Genomic DNA, 14,791 nt, shown 5'->3' with positions numbered 1-14,791 from the left:
TGAGCACTTAATCCTACCTACGTCTCCACTCTTTAAAACTAGACAGGCATCACATGCAGCTATCATCACAACAGTTGAGGACACGTACTGTTTTTGGACAATGTTATATACGGCGATTGTGTAGCTCTGATTTATATTTTGTGTTTTCCAATACGCACATTTTTTTCAGGGGTTCACGATTGCCTAGGTACTTCAAAGTCGGTTTTATAATATCTAAATGAGCATGTGGCACTGTACACAGCATCATCGGTTCCTTCACTAATTTTCTTCTTCGATGAACTCTGTGACTTTGTCGAAAATTGTTACAGATGCTGCTCTTAAGAGTGAAGAACACTTGTCGAATTTCACGTGTAGAAGGTACAGGAAATTTAAACGTTTCCTCACTTTTTTAAAATTATTTCACGACCCATTTCGGATAAAACAGGTTGTTATATGCAAAACTAAAAACTGTAATACGTTTGTAACATATATTGTTCAAAAAACACTTTGTAAACGAAGGAGAAAGCAAAGTTAATCTTTCTTACGGCATTCTATGCCCATCTGCAGTTCGTTACGAACAAACGTTTTTAAAACATATTTCTAGCCAGAATTATTTATGAACAACATCACAAAGTTTCAATATATAATCAATGTAATAAATTACGCAATTAAACAAAATGGGATTTATCGCAATTATGCCCTACATCTGCCCTTACGACGTTTTTCTCACATGAATACTACTGTACCTCGTATTTTAGCACTGGAGTGCGTTTCTTGTTGTTGCACCATTTCACTCGCACACTGTGATGAACCGGTTATTCGTTCCGGAGGAGAGCAGTATCAGCAGTAAACCCGGAATAGGTAGTCTCTTCTGACACTGCGAGAATTTTGTTGCGCAATGGTCTTTAGAGTGTGGCAACATGTGTAACTTACTTTTTGAAACAGCCTCGTATTTTCCAAGTTGCCACCGAGGTTGCCGGCTATAGTCAGATGGACTGAAACTGGTATGAAATAAAGGTCTGTTTAGCAGCAGCCCAAGGTGTTCTACGGAAATGACATTCTTTAAAAATCTGTCGGAAACATCGTTCCGATTTTCATAAACGTTTGCAAGTATAGGGTGTCGAAGTGTCAGATCCCAGTAGAATAGGAAACAACTCGGCTGGAACCGGACGAAGTCCGTCATGCTGAGCATGCAGAATTTAATCTAAATACCGAGAGCGAACAAGGCAGCTATCGTTATCGTGTTTACGCATGCGGCTGGGTCACGGCGGGAAGGCCCTCAGCAGCCGCAGCGGACGGCAGAGGTCTGCAGGCATCGGCATGGAGCGGTACGCCGGCCGCGTTGCCATGGTGACGGGCGCCAGCTCCGGCATAGGGGCCGCCGTGGCGCGCGCGCTGCTGCAGCGCGGGCTCACCGTCGTGGGGGTCGACCTGCGACCCGACAGGATGAAGGTGCGTGCGCCCGTAGCGGACTCAGTACTGGTGACCGCTCACTGTATTTCAAGTAGGTTCAAAGCAACTCGAACGTGCTCTTCACAGACAACAACAACGAGTTATCTGAAGGAATAAGAAGTCGTTGTGGTAGCGTATTTCCTCAGGAGCGCCAGAGGTGTCAGTCTCGGGCCCGGCATTATTCTCTTTCTATGTGAATGGGATAACATTAACGAAAGGACGCAACTGACGAAATTTCTGTTTCGATTATCTACAGTTTTAGCGAGGTTTTCAGTATTAGAAGGTAACCGATATCGAAATTCAGATCTAATTCGTTAATATGCCGTACTACAACTGCTTGAGACTTCTTCGCGTTTAGTTTGAGGTTTTGAGTCCACCCTATCAGCTGTTTTTTTTTTAAAAAATAGGTCAGGTTTTTTGTAGGTCTTATTAAGACGAAGGAACAGCATTAGATTCTAGAATGAAACAGTTAGAAACACGTGCTCTGCAGTTTCGCACACGAGCTATACCTTGACGTCTACCGCAGACGTCCAGCTGTGTACAAAAACAAGAATCGAACTGGCGGAAACAGAGTCTGTGCGAACCTCTTAAGCCGGCCGGTGTGGCCGTGCGGTTCTAGGCGCTTCAGTCTGGAACCGCGTGACCACTACGGTCGCAGGTTCGAATCCTGCCTCGGGCATGGATGTGTGTGATGTCCTTAGAACTACTTAAACCTAACTAACCTAAGGACATCACACACATCCATGCCCGAGGCAGGATTCGAACCTGCGACCGTAGCGGTCTTGCGGTTCCAGACTGCAGCGCCTTTAACCGCACGGCCACTTTGGCCGGCTACCCGAACTCAACTGGCTTACAACTGGGAAGATACTACGGGAGGGGACATATCGACAAGCGCTGCTAGCGCCGGTCACGGTCAGGCTAAGCAGCAACTCAGTGACAGTAGTAAATTAAATTAACGTAGTGAGGTGGAAGTACGTTAAAAACAGGGTGTAAAATACGTGGTGCATTCAAGTTCTAAGGCCTCCGATTTTTTTTCTAATTAACCACCCACCCGAAATCGATTAAACTGGCGTTACTTCTCGACGTAATCGCCCTGCAGACGTACACATTTTTCACAACGCTGACGCCATGATTCCATGGCAGCGGCGAAGGCTTCTTTAGGAGTCTGTTTTGACCACTGGAAAATCGCTCAGGCAATAGCAGCACGGCTGGTGAATGTGCGGCCACGGAGAGTGTCTATCATTGTTGGAAAAAGCCAAAAGTCACTAGGAGCCAGGTCAGGTGAGTAGGGAGCATGAGGAATCACTTCAAAGTGGTTATCACGAAGAAACTGTTGCGTAACGTTAGCAGCCCTTCCCAGACGTTTTTGTTGCAGTGCAGGAAGGAATTTGTTCTTCAAAACATTTTCGTAGGATGCACCTATTACCGTAGTGCCCTTTGGAACGCAATGGGTAAGGATTACGCCCTCGCTGTCCCAGAACATGGACCCCATCATTTTTTCAGCACTGAAGGTTACCCGAAATTTTTTTGGTGGCGGTGAATCTGTGTGCTTCCATTGAGCTGACTGGCGCTTCGTTTCTGGATTGAAAAATGGCATCCACGCCTCATCCATTGTCACAACCGACGAAAAGAAAGTCCCATTCGTGCTGTCATTGCGCATCAACATTGCTTGGCAAACTGCCACACAGGCAGCCATGTGGTCGTCTGTCAGCATTCGTGGCACCCACCTGGGTTACACTTTTCGCATTTTCAGGTCGTTGTGCGGGATTGTGTGCACAGAACCCACAGAAATGCCAACTCTGGAGGCGATCTGTTCAACAGTCATTCGGCGATCCCCAAAACAATTCTCTCCACTTTCTCGATCATGTCGTCAGACCGGCTTGTGCGAGCCCGAGATTGTTTCAGTTTGTTGTCACACGATGCTCTGTGTTCGTGGGTGTGACAGTTTAATGAAGGCACTTTTGACACATCCATAACTCCATCACCACATGTCTCCTTCAACTGTCGATGAATTTCAATTGGTTTCACACCACACAAATTCAGAAAACGAATGATTGCACGCTGTTCAAGTAAGGAAAACGTCGCCATTTTAAGTATTTAAAACAGTTCTCATTCTCGCCGCTGGCGGTAAAATTCCATCTGCTGTACGGTGCTGCCATCTCTGGGACGCATTGACAATCAACGCGGCCTCTTTTTAAAACAATGCGTATGTTTCTATCTCTTTCCAGTCCGGAGAAAAAAATCGGAGGCCTTAGAACTTGAATGCACCTCGTACATGATGGCGGGACCACGGGCCACGCACAGCTCAGTCTGCATATATACATTGCATATTTTTGTAGGTTTTATACTAAACCAAGACGTAATTACAGTAAGCGAGGTGGTTGGTATTGTTTCTTTATAACATTCTTTTTTATATTGGGTTTGATTTCAGCCACTGCACATCATAAATCGTGCTCAAAGGGCAATCGGTGCCTTGCTTTTGTTTACATTGCCATCTTAGTCGAGAATCCGCTGTCCTGCTTGTATGATGTGGCGACTGGAAATAGTATTCTTAAGCCTTTTTATGGTAGCAATAGAGACTCGTCACCATGCTATCCCCAAAATGTTGCTACTTCTGTTTTAGAGAAATCTATTTTCAGTTTGTTGATTTGACGTGCCCCAAGAAGTTCTTCTTTGGCATGGACTTCAATTTCGTCGAATGGAGGAACATTTACAGGCAATGGTCATAAAACCCACGCACTTACTTATCATCAGTAACAACTCTTTCATTAACTATTTATCTGAACCGGAGAACCGATAAGTGCTGACCTGTTCCATGTGTGACTGAGCATTTTTCACTGTTGGTGTCGAACATTACTATCAGTTCTGGAAACACTGGAATGTGTTTAACTTTGGCAACTTCATCGACACAGGGCTAGTTTTCTTCGCAGATTGGAACTTCATCTAGTGGTGTCAAAGTACTCACCATATTTCCTTGCAAGCCGAGGTTAATCTTATTGATTTCTACCACGAGACCCGCAAGATAAGTCACGTTTAAAATAAATGTATTATCCGTTATTCTGAAATGGAACTATTCTCCTTTTCCCTGCAATTGCCCTTTCCAGGCACAAAGCAATTTATTGTCAACCTCCGAGTGCGGTTGCAACTTCTTCCACACAGATGTACTATAGCTATCACGTGTCAAGAAGGCGCATTAAGGGAAATTCAAACTTCTTTGCTACACAATCTCCGATATCGTTCACAAACTCAAAAATTATGAACGAGTGTTACATCTTAACTGTCTGAGCGAGTTCATTCAAGAAATCAGTGGATGTATTTTCACCGCCAGAGTATGACTGTGAATAATGCAGTGACTGAACATCGCATTTTAAGCAATTTCTTTTACCAGTGTGTGGAATTCAGAGGTAACGCTCAACATGGAAGACGCTGCGTATGTGCCTACACCTACCAACGTCAACCAACGCATCTCATTTTTCTCAACAAAATTCCCCACTGATTGGACATAACTGCACGCGGAAAAAACGTTTTACAGTGATTCGGAGAACAAGTATTCTTATTTGAACACAGAGAAGCAGCTGAGATAAATCGACCGACTTTGAATCTTGTTCTAATTGCAGTGCGAGTAGCTGACTATGTTATTTAGTTGAGTACCGTTTCCAAAATATCCAAACTTATGTATTCGATACGACTTCTCATTGTGTTGGGTAAAAGGTAACTAAACTATTTCTTTCTAACATGATGATCTCCTCGACCTAGCTTCAGTGCGCCTAGTAAGCAAGGCTTGATGAGATCCTCTCCTGTTGTATGAGATTTCTTGGTTTTAGCCATTCAAAGAACGATTCATTTCCAGTTAAGTGCTTCTGGGACAGGGTTTCGCAACTTTAGCGGAACTGGGATAGTCAGAGTCGATATTGCAGAACATAGTCAATGCAAACATGAGTCATCGATAACAGGCAAGTGAATATCGCACTGCACAGCCATCCAGTACACGATGTGGCAAGTCACAACATCCCACAGATTGCATTGCCCGCATCCGTGTTGAGGCAGAGAGCGGGAGGGACAGCAAAGAAATGCAACAACTTGTAGCTCTTTACAGAGAAAACGGAGAATAGTGAGACCCTAACGATATTAATTATGGTTCTAGAGTTGACCGATAATAGGTCGCATATGGTGTCGGCTGCAAAATCGATCAACAGAAGAACATGCAAACTTCGATGACAATCACTTCACTTTGCACTTCAGTATATACATCAAAGCTATTGCTAGAATCTCTTTGCTAGGAATTGCAGTTGTATCTGAACCACGAATAACGGACAGGAACTGTACAACGTCTGTTGTGTTGTGGCCTGGCAAGACAGCCAAGCCACTATGAGTTAGCCGTTAGGCACGCGTTTAAGCTCACGCAGGCTGCCGTGAGGTCTGGAACAGGTAAAGTAATTGAGACTAGCAAATAAAGTACGTAGCTGCTGGAATACTTAACTTTAATCCATAATTGGTGAACATCGCTCTTGACAGTACATGTTTTACAGCATCAATAGTAACTGGTAATGGCGCCTTGCTAGGTCGTAGCAAATGACGTAGCTGAAGGCTATGCTAACTATCGTCTCGGCAAATGAGAGCGTAATTTGTCAGTGAACCATCGCTAGCAAAGTCGGCTGTACAACTGGGGCGAGTGCTAGGAAGTCTCTCTAGACCTGCCGTGTGGCGGCGCTCGGTCTGCAATCACTGATAGTGGCGACACGCGGGTCCGACGTATACTACCGGACCGCGGCCGATTTAAAGGCTACCACCTAGCAAGTGTGGTGTCTGGTGGTGACACCACATGTCGTAAGTCCTAAAATGTTCGAACGGTCCATTACTGCCATCAAGTGGTACACTCGAAATATTTTTTTCTGCCTTACGTTGCACTACTTTCTAATACTGGTGTCACCCGCTGACGATAGCTTTTCTCTCTTTTGTAAACGACGGTACAATCCCATAAATGCAATGTCGACTTGCTCCCGCTGTGACCTTGCATGCCCTCCTACTTGAATCACTATGTTCGCTGCAGTTCAGCGCACGGCGCACTCCCATCCGAAGTTGGCACACGCAAATGCTCTGCTTCCTCTGATGTACCGACAACAGGTGGGACATGTTCGGCACGGGGCAATCAGTGTGTATGCACCTTGACGTGTTCAGATTTTATTTGTTTGGACAGTTTGAAATTATGCGTACGACTGCTAAACGATAAACGAATCTCTGATACCGCTTTCTCCCCAGCAGTCTTGTACGCTCATATATTCACACACAGCAATGTATAGCCTGAAGTGCGCCAGCCGAAAAGTACCAGCATTTCTCGTAAACGTTGGTGCATTTGTGAGCTTCGCAAAGAAGGAAACAGACATGGACACAACTTTCTTGACCTCTTAATAATGGATGATGGAATAGGATTCAGTAATTCCTTACAGATGACTATCGATGTTTTCGAAAGACCACTGAACATTTTTGGGGGATGCGATTGGAAAGAGAGATTTTCTACTCCCAGTTTCTCCTTCCCTCAGATTAGAAATTACAGTTTCCACTCACAACACTGGCTTCTGTCAAAAAAAACGCTTTAGACCAAAAGTAGACGGTCCTTACACGTTTGGATGCTCTCACCGTGAATATTATGTTAAAACAGTCGTCTAGCTCGTGATGCTACTATAAAGTTCCAGCGTACTTGTAACCCTAAGGAAACCGTAAACATTAGGTAACTTAAATTAACGTTTGTGTTCTAGTTTATTAGCACTGTTTCATTGTCTTTCTCCTGTGGATGGTATCTGGAGCACCTCCCTGTAGAACCCAGCAGAAATCAGCATAATTGACTACAGCCATGTTGGCTGCATGCTATGGTTCCATGAGAAAAATGAGCTCATCGAGCGTTCCGACTAGGACATCACTCAATGCACCGCATTCCTCAGGGCACACATCGAGGTAGGAATAAAGGAAGGGCATCTTCAGGGTCACGTTGCCGCCAGTGACCTCATAAGCAAAAATGAGTTCACCCAAAAGGTCTCTGCTGTACTTCGGAAACAGGTGAACCGAAACTTACAATGATCAATGGCATGAGGATGCAGAAGGCAACTGAAACCATTGTAACGTCCCCTTAGAAAAATTAATGAATTACTGTGCTGGTAAAGCCCTTGCCCAGCTGTTTGAAAATCAGACATTTCTCTCTTAACTTATTCTGATCATCACTAAACTGACACAAAATATTTTTAGCGCAACGCAATCTTTCAGTAATCCCTACAAAAGAATGGCCCTGACTAACAATAACCTATACCTTTCATGAATCACTTACCTCACACAATTCTTCGTTACTCGAACTACTGCAATACAGCGAGCGCCAATACTGCCAGCTAAATACAAGATTCTAACCACTGAAGGCACTAACTGTGGTGTCACCGCCAGACACCACACTTGCTAGGTGGTAGCCTTTAAATCGGCCGCGGTCCATTAGTATACGCCGGACCCGCGTGTCGCCACTGTCAGTGATTGCAGACCGAGCGCCACCACATGGCAGGTCTAGAGAGTCGTCCTAGCACTCGCCCCAGTTGTGCAGCCGACGTCCATAGCAATGGTTCACTGACAAATTACGCTCTCATTTGCCGAGACGATAGTTAGCATAGCCTTCAGCTACGTCATTTGCTACGACCTAGCAAGGCGCCATTACCAGTTATATTGAGCTTATTATAAAACCTGTACCGTCAAGAGCGATGTACACCAATTATGGATTAAAGTTAAGTATTACATCATCTACGTACTTTATTTGCAATTCTCAAGACATTGTCCTGTTCCAGACCTCACGCCAGTCTGCGTGTAATTAAACGCGTGCATTTCGGCCTCCTCTAGCAACACGGTGTTGGCTCTTCTGCCAACACTACACTAACTACCGGTAGGCATAGTCAACAAATGAAAGATTTTGATAGAGAACAAACAATGTATTTACCTTAATAATGTGGAAAAGTCATCATATACATATCAATTCATGACGTACAGTCTTACAAACTCACTGTCTCTGATGGACACACGTCCAGATCATCCGCTCTCAAAACTTCGCCACCTCTCTCCCCACATCCACCACTGCTGGCGGCTCACTTCCAACTGCGCAACACTACGCGCTGTTCACATCCAACTGCCCAACACTACAATAGCGAATATTACAACAATGCCAACCAGCCACAGACTGCATACAACACAGCCAGTGATTTTCACACAGAGCGCTACGTGGCGTTACCAATATAAAAACCTAAACAGCCTACTTACACCACTGTATTAAAGACGCACAACGTGCACCCACAGGACATGAGGCCTGTAATTGAATAAGTGTCATGATGATTTCTCCATTGACAGAAGATTCTGGGATAGTCCCCCATTCGGATCTCCGGGAGGGGACTGATAAGGGGAAGGTGACCATGAGAAAAAGATTGAATAATCAACGAAAAGATAACATTCTAGGAGTCATGACGTGGAATGTGGAAGCTTGAACGGGGTAGAGAAGCTAGAAAATCGTAAAAGGGAAACGTAATGGCTCAATTTAGATATAGTAGTGGTTAGTGAAGTGAAATCGAAAGAAGACAAGGATTTCTGGTCAGATGAGTATAGGGCAATATTGACAGCAGCAGGAAATTGTATAACGTGAGTAGGATTCGTTATGAAAGGGCAGAAAGTGTGTTACCGTGAACAGCTCAGTTACAGGGTTGTTCGGTTCAGAGTCGCCTGCATACCAACACAGACAACAATGTTACAGGTGTAACTCCAACGTCGCAAGCTCACGATGAAGACAGGGAGAAAGTATATGGCGATATTCACAGTGTAATGAAAGGAGATGAAAAGCTAATAGTCATGGGGACTTGAATGCAGTTCTGGGGGAAGGAGTAGCGGAAATGATTACATGAAAACATGGGCTGGTTACAAGGAATGAGAAAGTAGAAAGACTAATTGAGTTCTGTAATAAATTTTAGCAAGTAATAGCGAATCCTCAGTTCAAGAATCACAAGAGGAAGAGGTACACTTGGAAAAGGCCGGGTGATATGGGAAGATTTCAGTTAGACCTGGAGAAGAATCCAGTAAGCAGATTCAGAAGGATGTAGGTTGCAGTAGTTACTCAGAGGTGAAGAGGCTTGCACAGGATACAATGGCATGGAGAGCTGCATCAAATCAGTCTTTGCACTGAAGACCACAACAACATCAACAACTCGTTACCGACTGGTGTTCTGAGTAAGACGGTGTAATATATTGACGTATTAAGAACTATTTACTTACGTTTATCGTGTAGTTTTCTTTTAAAATTGCAACCTTAATAGAATTATCAGCTGAACAGTTACGTTACCTAATGATTGTTGTGAATAGTGCTGTGTTTGTCTGAATTTAAATTACACAACGTATTTTCTGTTCGATCAATAATTGTTTTAACTGAAATTTAATAGTACTTAGCAACCGTTGGTTTGGGTAATTGCCATTTTTCGGCGTAGTACATGTTCTAATGGGATTTTCAACGATGAAAGCAATTGTTCTATGGAAAACGCAATTGTAATTTGCTGAGATGTGAACGTTTCTTGAAAATAAAACTGTTTTCTTTAATGCGTATGTCACTCAATCAATAGTTTCCATCCTTTTCTAATTTTCGGGTCCCGATGCTTCTGCACAATATGTACATTTCAGTCAGGTCGAGTTACTAAATTTGTTCTCTTGAACATTAAATATAGACATTCCGCATTTCATTCAATATTCGGCCCTATTTTATCGCGACCTTTGTACGTTGTGTGCGTGGCGCAATATAGACTGCGCTCAAACTGCTATGTCGCCAACTGCGTTTTTGCTCTCTTATCTTCTCTACCACGCTCACTGTGCTAGCTACAGTCGAAAAGTAAATTGTACAGTACATTTTCGTGGTCTACAGTCGTACTGTTACAGGCACTCAAGCACTCATTGTCTCAATTTTTAGACGTTTCTTAAGAATAAATCTTCTCATAGTAACAGCAATATGTTTCTCTTTCCCTAGGAATGGCAACTGAAAAATTCCACCAGCCAACTGCATCCAATGTATGGAGATGTCACTGACGAGGAAAGCCTACTTACTGTATTCAAATGGATTTCTGATAACCTGGGAGGCGTCGACATTCTCATCAACAGCGCGGGATTATTCCGCAATCCTCTCTTGACTTGTAAGTGACTAATACTGTCTATTAGTATACGAAGTAGATATATGCGATGGTCAGAAACAGCTTGAAAAGTTTGTAAGGGTGTTGCAGGTTAGGTTGTGCTGAGAAAGAGTTGTTAAACAAATTTGATATGTTGCGCCGTTTCCGATTTAATTGGCACTGACATTAGCTAATCAGGTCGTTGGACACGCAAATTCAGACAATTTCACCCGCTAAAATGCGGGAATGCACACATACCTGTGGATCCATGAGTTACCACTTGTTGCAATGGTCATTACCATTTAAAATGTGCATTTTTCGGTACGGATAAATTTAAGCTGGGTGAGTAAAAGCTTCGTTTGTTTGGTTTGAGGAAACCAAACGAAGAACACGTTTCGCAATACTGTCCCTGGCAGGCTACTTAAATTTCCGCGCGCAGCGACCTTGCTTGCTGACTTCAATACTATTTTATTGGGAAACGGCGCAACGTATCGACTTTTTATTTTAACAATTTTATTCGCAGCACAGCCCGCCCTGCGACAACATTGCAAGCTTTTCAGACTCTTCCTGACCACCCCGTTTAAGTTAGGCTGAATTTTTTTGTAACTTACCAATTCACTACTCAGTTGTCCATCCCGGTAGCTGCGTCGTCATCGTGGCGGATTGCCGAGCGAAGGCGCCTGGGTTCAATTACCAGCCATGTTGGAAATTTTCACTGCTCTGGGACTGTGTGTTGTGTCGTCGTTACGTTCGTGTCGTCATAATTGACATTCCACTTTTGAGATGAGTGTATGGGCTGGTCCCGAAAGCCGATAATAATAAAAAGAAAACTCAGATGTTACGGAAATCGGAGGACGCCGAAACCTTCCCGTCTTCTCTATATCTCTTTTGTTACTCAACCTTCCCTTCTACAATAACCTATGAAACTTTCACTTAGGATTTCTATCTCTTGCTTAATAATAACAAATGAAATCTTCCCTTTGAAATTTATTCTCTTTCTTAATCTTCGCATACAAATTTAATTGCTGCTTATTGAAAGTGATTTTCTGATTATTTCGACGAAACATAGAATGTGTCGTCGTCATGGCCCTCAGTCGTTACCTGCAATAACCCAAAACTGTTCCTTACCTTTTTTACTGTTACTGGATCGCCATCTGACTGCTACATCGAACTGCGACATGAATATACTTACTGTTTTACTATACTCTATTAGCTGCTGGTGGGCTTTCATAATAAGTGGCTGTATTTATTACCAAAGCTGACATTATTCTTTAATAGCAAACCTGACGTTATTCTTTGCAAAATTTTATTGTTGTCAAGAAAACGTTTGACTGAAGTTACGTAATTCATAGTTAAATTAATTAAAGTTTTACGTTGATGGTTTTTTGGATGGATTATAACCAGAAATGCAATATTTCTGGCAAAAATTAATTATATTCTTAATGAAATGATTTTACAAACGTTCAAATGGGACTTATTTCTTACAATAATCTTACAACTAGCATTGCGCAAACGTACCTTCAGCAGTATTGAGTTTCTCAAAAAAAAAAAAAAAAAAAAAAAAAAAAAAAAAAAAGTTACATAATATTAGTTCCTCTTATGACAATAGTTAGCTTATGTCTCTGTACATCCGTTTATAATCTCTTGTAAATCATAGCTTGTGGCTGGCAGGGACACCGCTACTCTTAACCTCTCGCTTCAGACCTGCTACCGACTCGCTTCACTTCTCACTTACTACTGACTTCCTACGAACGCTAAAGTGCGGTCTCTCCCACCAACAATGCTTTCTGTTGCAGACAGTCCCTGCTACCATTACAAAATGTATCAGTGCGCGGTCTTTCCGGCCCTTTTCTTAAAATGTATCCATACGCTGTCTCTCCCGCCCTTTTTAAAATTATATCTACGTGCGGTCTCTTGCCAACAAAACTTTGGTGCAGACATTTCCTGCTACCACAATTATTTCCAACATGACATATATTAATTATTCCTACTTAAACCTATTAATAAAATATAAACATCTTTCATAAATTGTGGTTTGACAATAGACAATAGAAATATACACGTCTTACAACGTGTAGGTTATCGCATGCTCAAAGTTGTCTGACAGAGATGAAAACCAAATAGGAGGAACATTTAAATCTCTTTTCAGCTCAATCATTTGGTTTTGCTAGTGAGCTCAAAATGAGGTGCCACTTCTTAACAATCTGTTAAGAGTGTGACGGAGATACTCTTAGCTTCTCTGTAAGAGACAATAGAAGTGATGTAAGCTTCGGTCGTAGACCCAGTGCGCTGATTTATCTTTCACTACCAGTGTGACAGTGGCCTCGTTCGTGAGCGGCTGCGCTGCTTGTACCTCTTCCAAGCAGCTGCCAATAATGAGTCGACAACCTCTGACCACAGCCTAAGACAATTAGTCTGATGCACAGTGGCACCGACATCGGTGGATTCCACCAATGACCGACATCGGCCGCAACACGCCAATCTTTTCTAGTCAGTAAACCAATACGTGAGGTCACAATACAACCGACTTCATCGCGCAAAGGTGTGGACTTAGGACGTCGGCCGAATTTCACAGATTGTTGTCTTAATACACGAAATATGGACTGTGAGAAACTCGTAAGTTTCGTCCGGGAAAGAAAGTGTTTGTGCCATCCTGACAATAAAAAATGTGAACGGGATGTAGCTCGACTGGAAATCACAAGTAGAGAAAACCTATATCGGAAGTTGTGACCGTAAATTATCGGGGGCAAAATGCTCCTATCGGAGCACAAAAGACGAATATGCCCTTGTTTAAAAGACTATGGCTCAAAAGTGATTATCAGCTATCTCATTCCACCTTCCTCAGCACCTTTAAAAATTCCCACAAATTATGGCACACGGTTTTTAAAAAGGAACTAATCTGATACCCTTGCAAGAAACCCGAACTGTAATTGATGTACAGCGATGGGCTAGTGAGTGTGAGACAGTCATATCCATCCACTCCCGGTTGCCCATTCTCTCTCACTCTTTCAGACCAACTAATTGTGTCAGAGAGACACAACGAGATAATGACAGTACTGGCAGGGCAGAAGGAAGACAGTGACAGTAACAGAGAGCAGTAAGGAGACTTCCTCAATCATCCTTCTCACTGCCGCTACCTCTTTTCACCGTCACTGCTCTGAGCACTATGGGACTTAACTTCTGAGGTCATCAGTCCCCTAGAAAGTAGAACTACTTAAACCTAACTAACCTAAGGATATCACACATATCCATGCCCGAGGCAGGATTCGAACCTGCGACCGTAGCGGTCGCACGGTTCCAGACTGTAGCACCTAGAACCGCTCGGCCACCACGGACGGCTCTCTTTCACTAGGTCACTGTTAAAGACTCTTTCATCATCACTGGCTGTCACCGACTTCCACTTTCTCTGTCTCTCCATTCCTCGTCCACTGCACTGTCTCTTTCACTCTTTTGGCAGCGTTTTTCTATCACGGTCAACTGTGCTCCACTGCCACTGTCTCTCTCTATATCTCACATTCCCATCATCTCCTTCGTTCTTTCAATACAACAATCACTACCGCCAAATTTTCTTTCCCACCGCCAATGTCTTCTCTCAGCATAAACAAGCGCGAGTATGTTCGAATGCCAAAATTTTTGGGAAATGTTTTGAAAGTGCTGAGGAAAGTAACGTACCAACAGCCCCGTTCTGTCTATTTAACGGAGCATATTCCTTTTTTGTGCCACAATAGCAGCATTTTTCTTTTCCCTCCCACAGCAGGGCGTGTCACTCATACGAAAAGAACTTCATAGGATAGTAAAAGTTTGATTGTTTACTTACGTGAAATTGAAAAAAAAAAAAAACGCAAAACAAATTTAGCACCTAAAACCAAATTTTATGCACACAAAAAGTTTGCATCTGCTTCAGAACTCCTCTTAACATGGCAGAAACACTTTACAGCATATTTCTCTGTGCCGCATCACTCTACAAACTATCTTTCGCCGCACACCGAAATTTACGTGCGTATTTTACTTGTTCAGGTAGGATACCTCGGAAACGGATAATGATATCAAGAAAAATTTTCGAGGTTGTTCGAGAACTGAATCTGAGGAATATATCGTTCAAATTTCAGCAATTTGTTGCGCATGGTCGTCTTGGAATCCGTGGCTTTTTGTGGGGTGAAAATGGTAAGAAAATTTGTTGGATTTTCTAAGCATCTGAA

General features: G+C 43.0%; 1 protein-coding gene across 1 annotated transcript in view; it reads left to right on the top strand.

The window, feature by feature from the left end:
* The first annotated feature begins 10,457 nt into the window (after nt 1-10,457).
* The window catches only part of LOC126456808 (farnesol dehydrogenase-like), a 53,716-nt gene continuing 49,382 nt past the window's right edge, over nt 10,458-14,791 (top strand). Inside the window, exon 1 of the mRNA XM_050092600.1 lies at nt 10,458-10,616. Within this exon, the coding sequence (XP_049948557.1) occupies nt 10,493-10,616 (124 nt within the window). The 5' untranslated portion in view covers nt 10,458-10,492. The remainder of the gene's footprint in view (nt 10,617-14,791) is intronic.

The sequence above is a fragment of the Schistocerca serialis genome, chromosome 2, assembly GCF_023864345.2.
Source record: "Schistocerca serialis cubense isolate TAMUIC-IGC-003099 chromosome 2, iqSchSeri2.2, whole genome shotgun sequence".
Taxonomy (NCBI): domain Eukaryota; kingdom Metazoa; phylum Arthropoda; class Insecta; order Orthoptera; family Acrididae; genus Schistocerca; species Schistocerca serialis.
The sequence above is the reverse complement of the archived record's forward strand: the minus strand, read 5'-3'. Positions and strand labels throughout refer to the sequence as shown.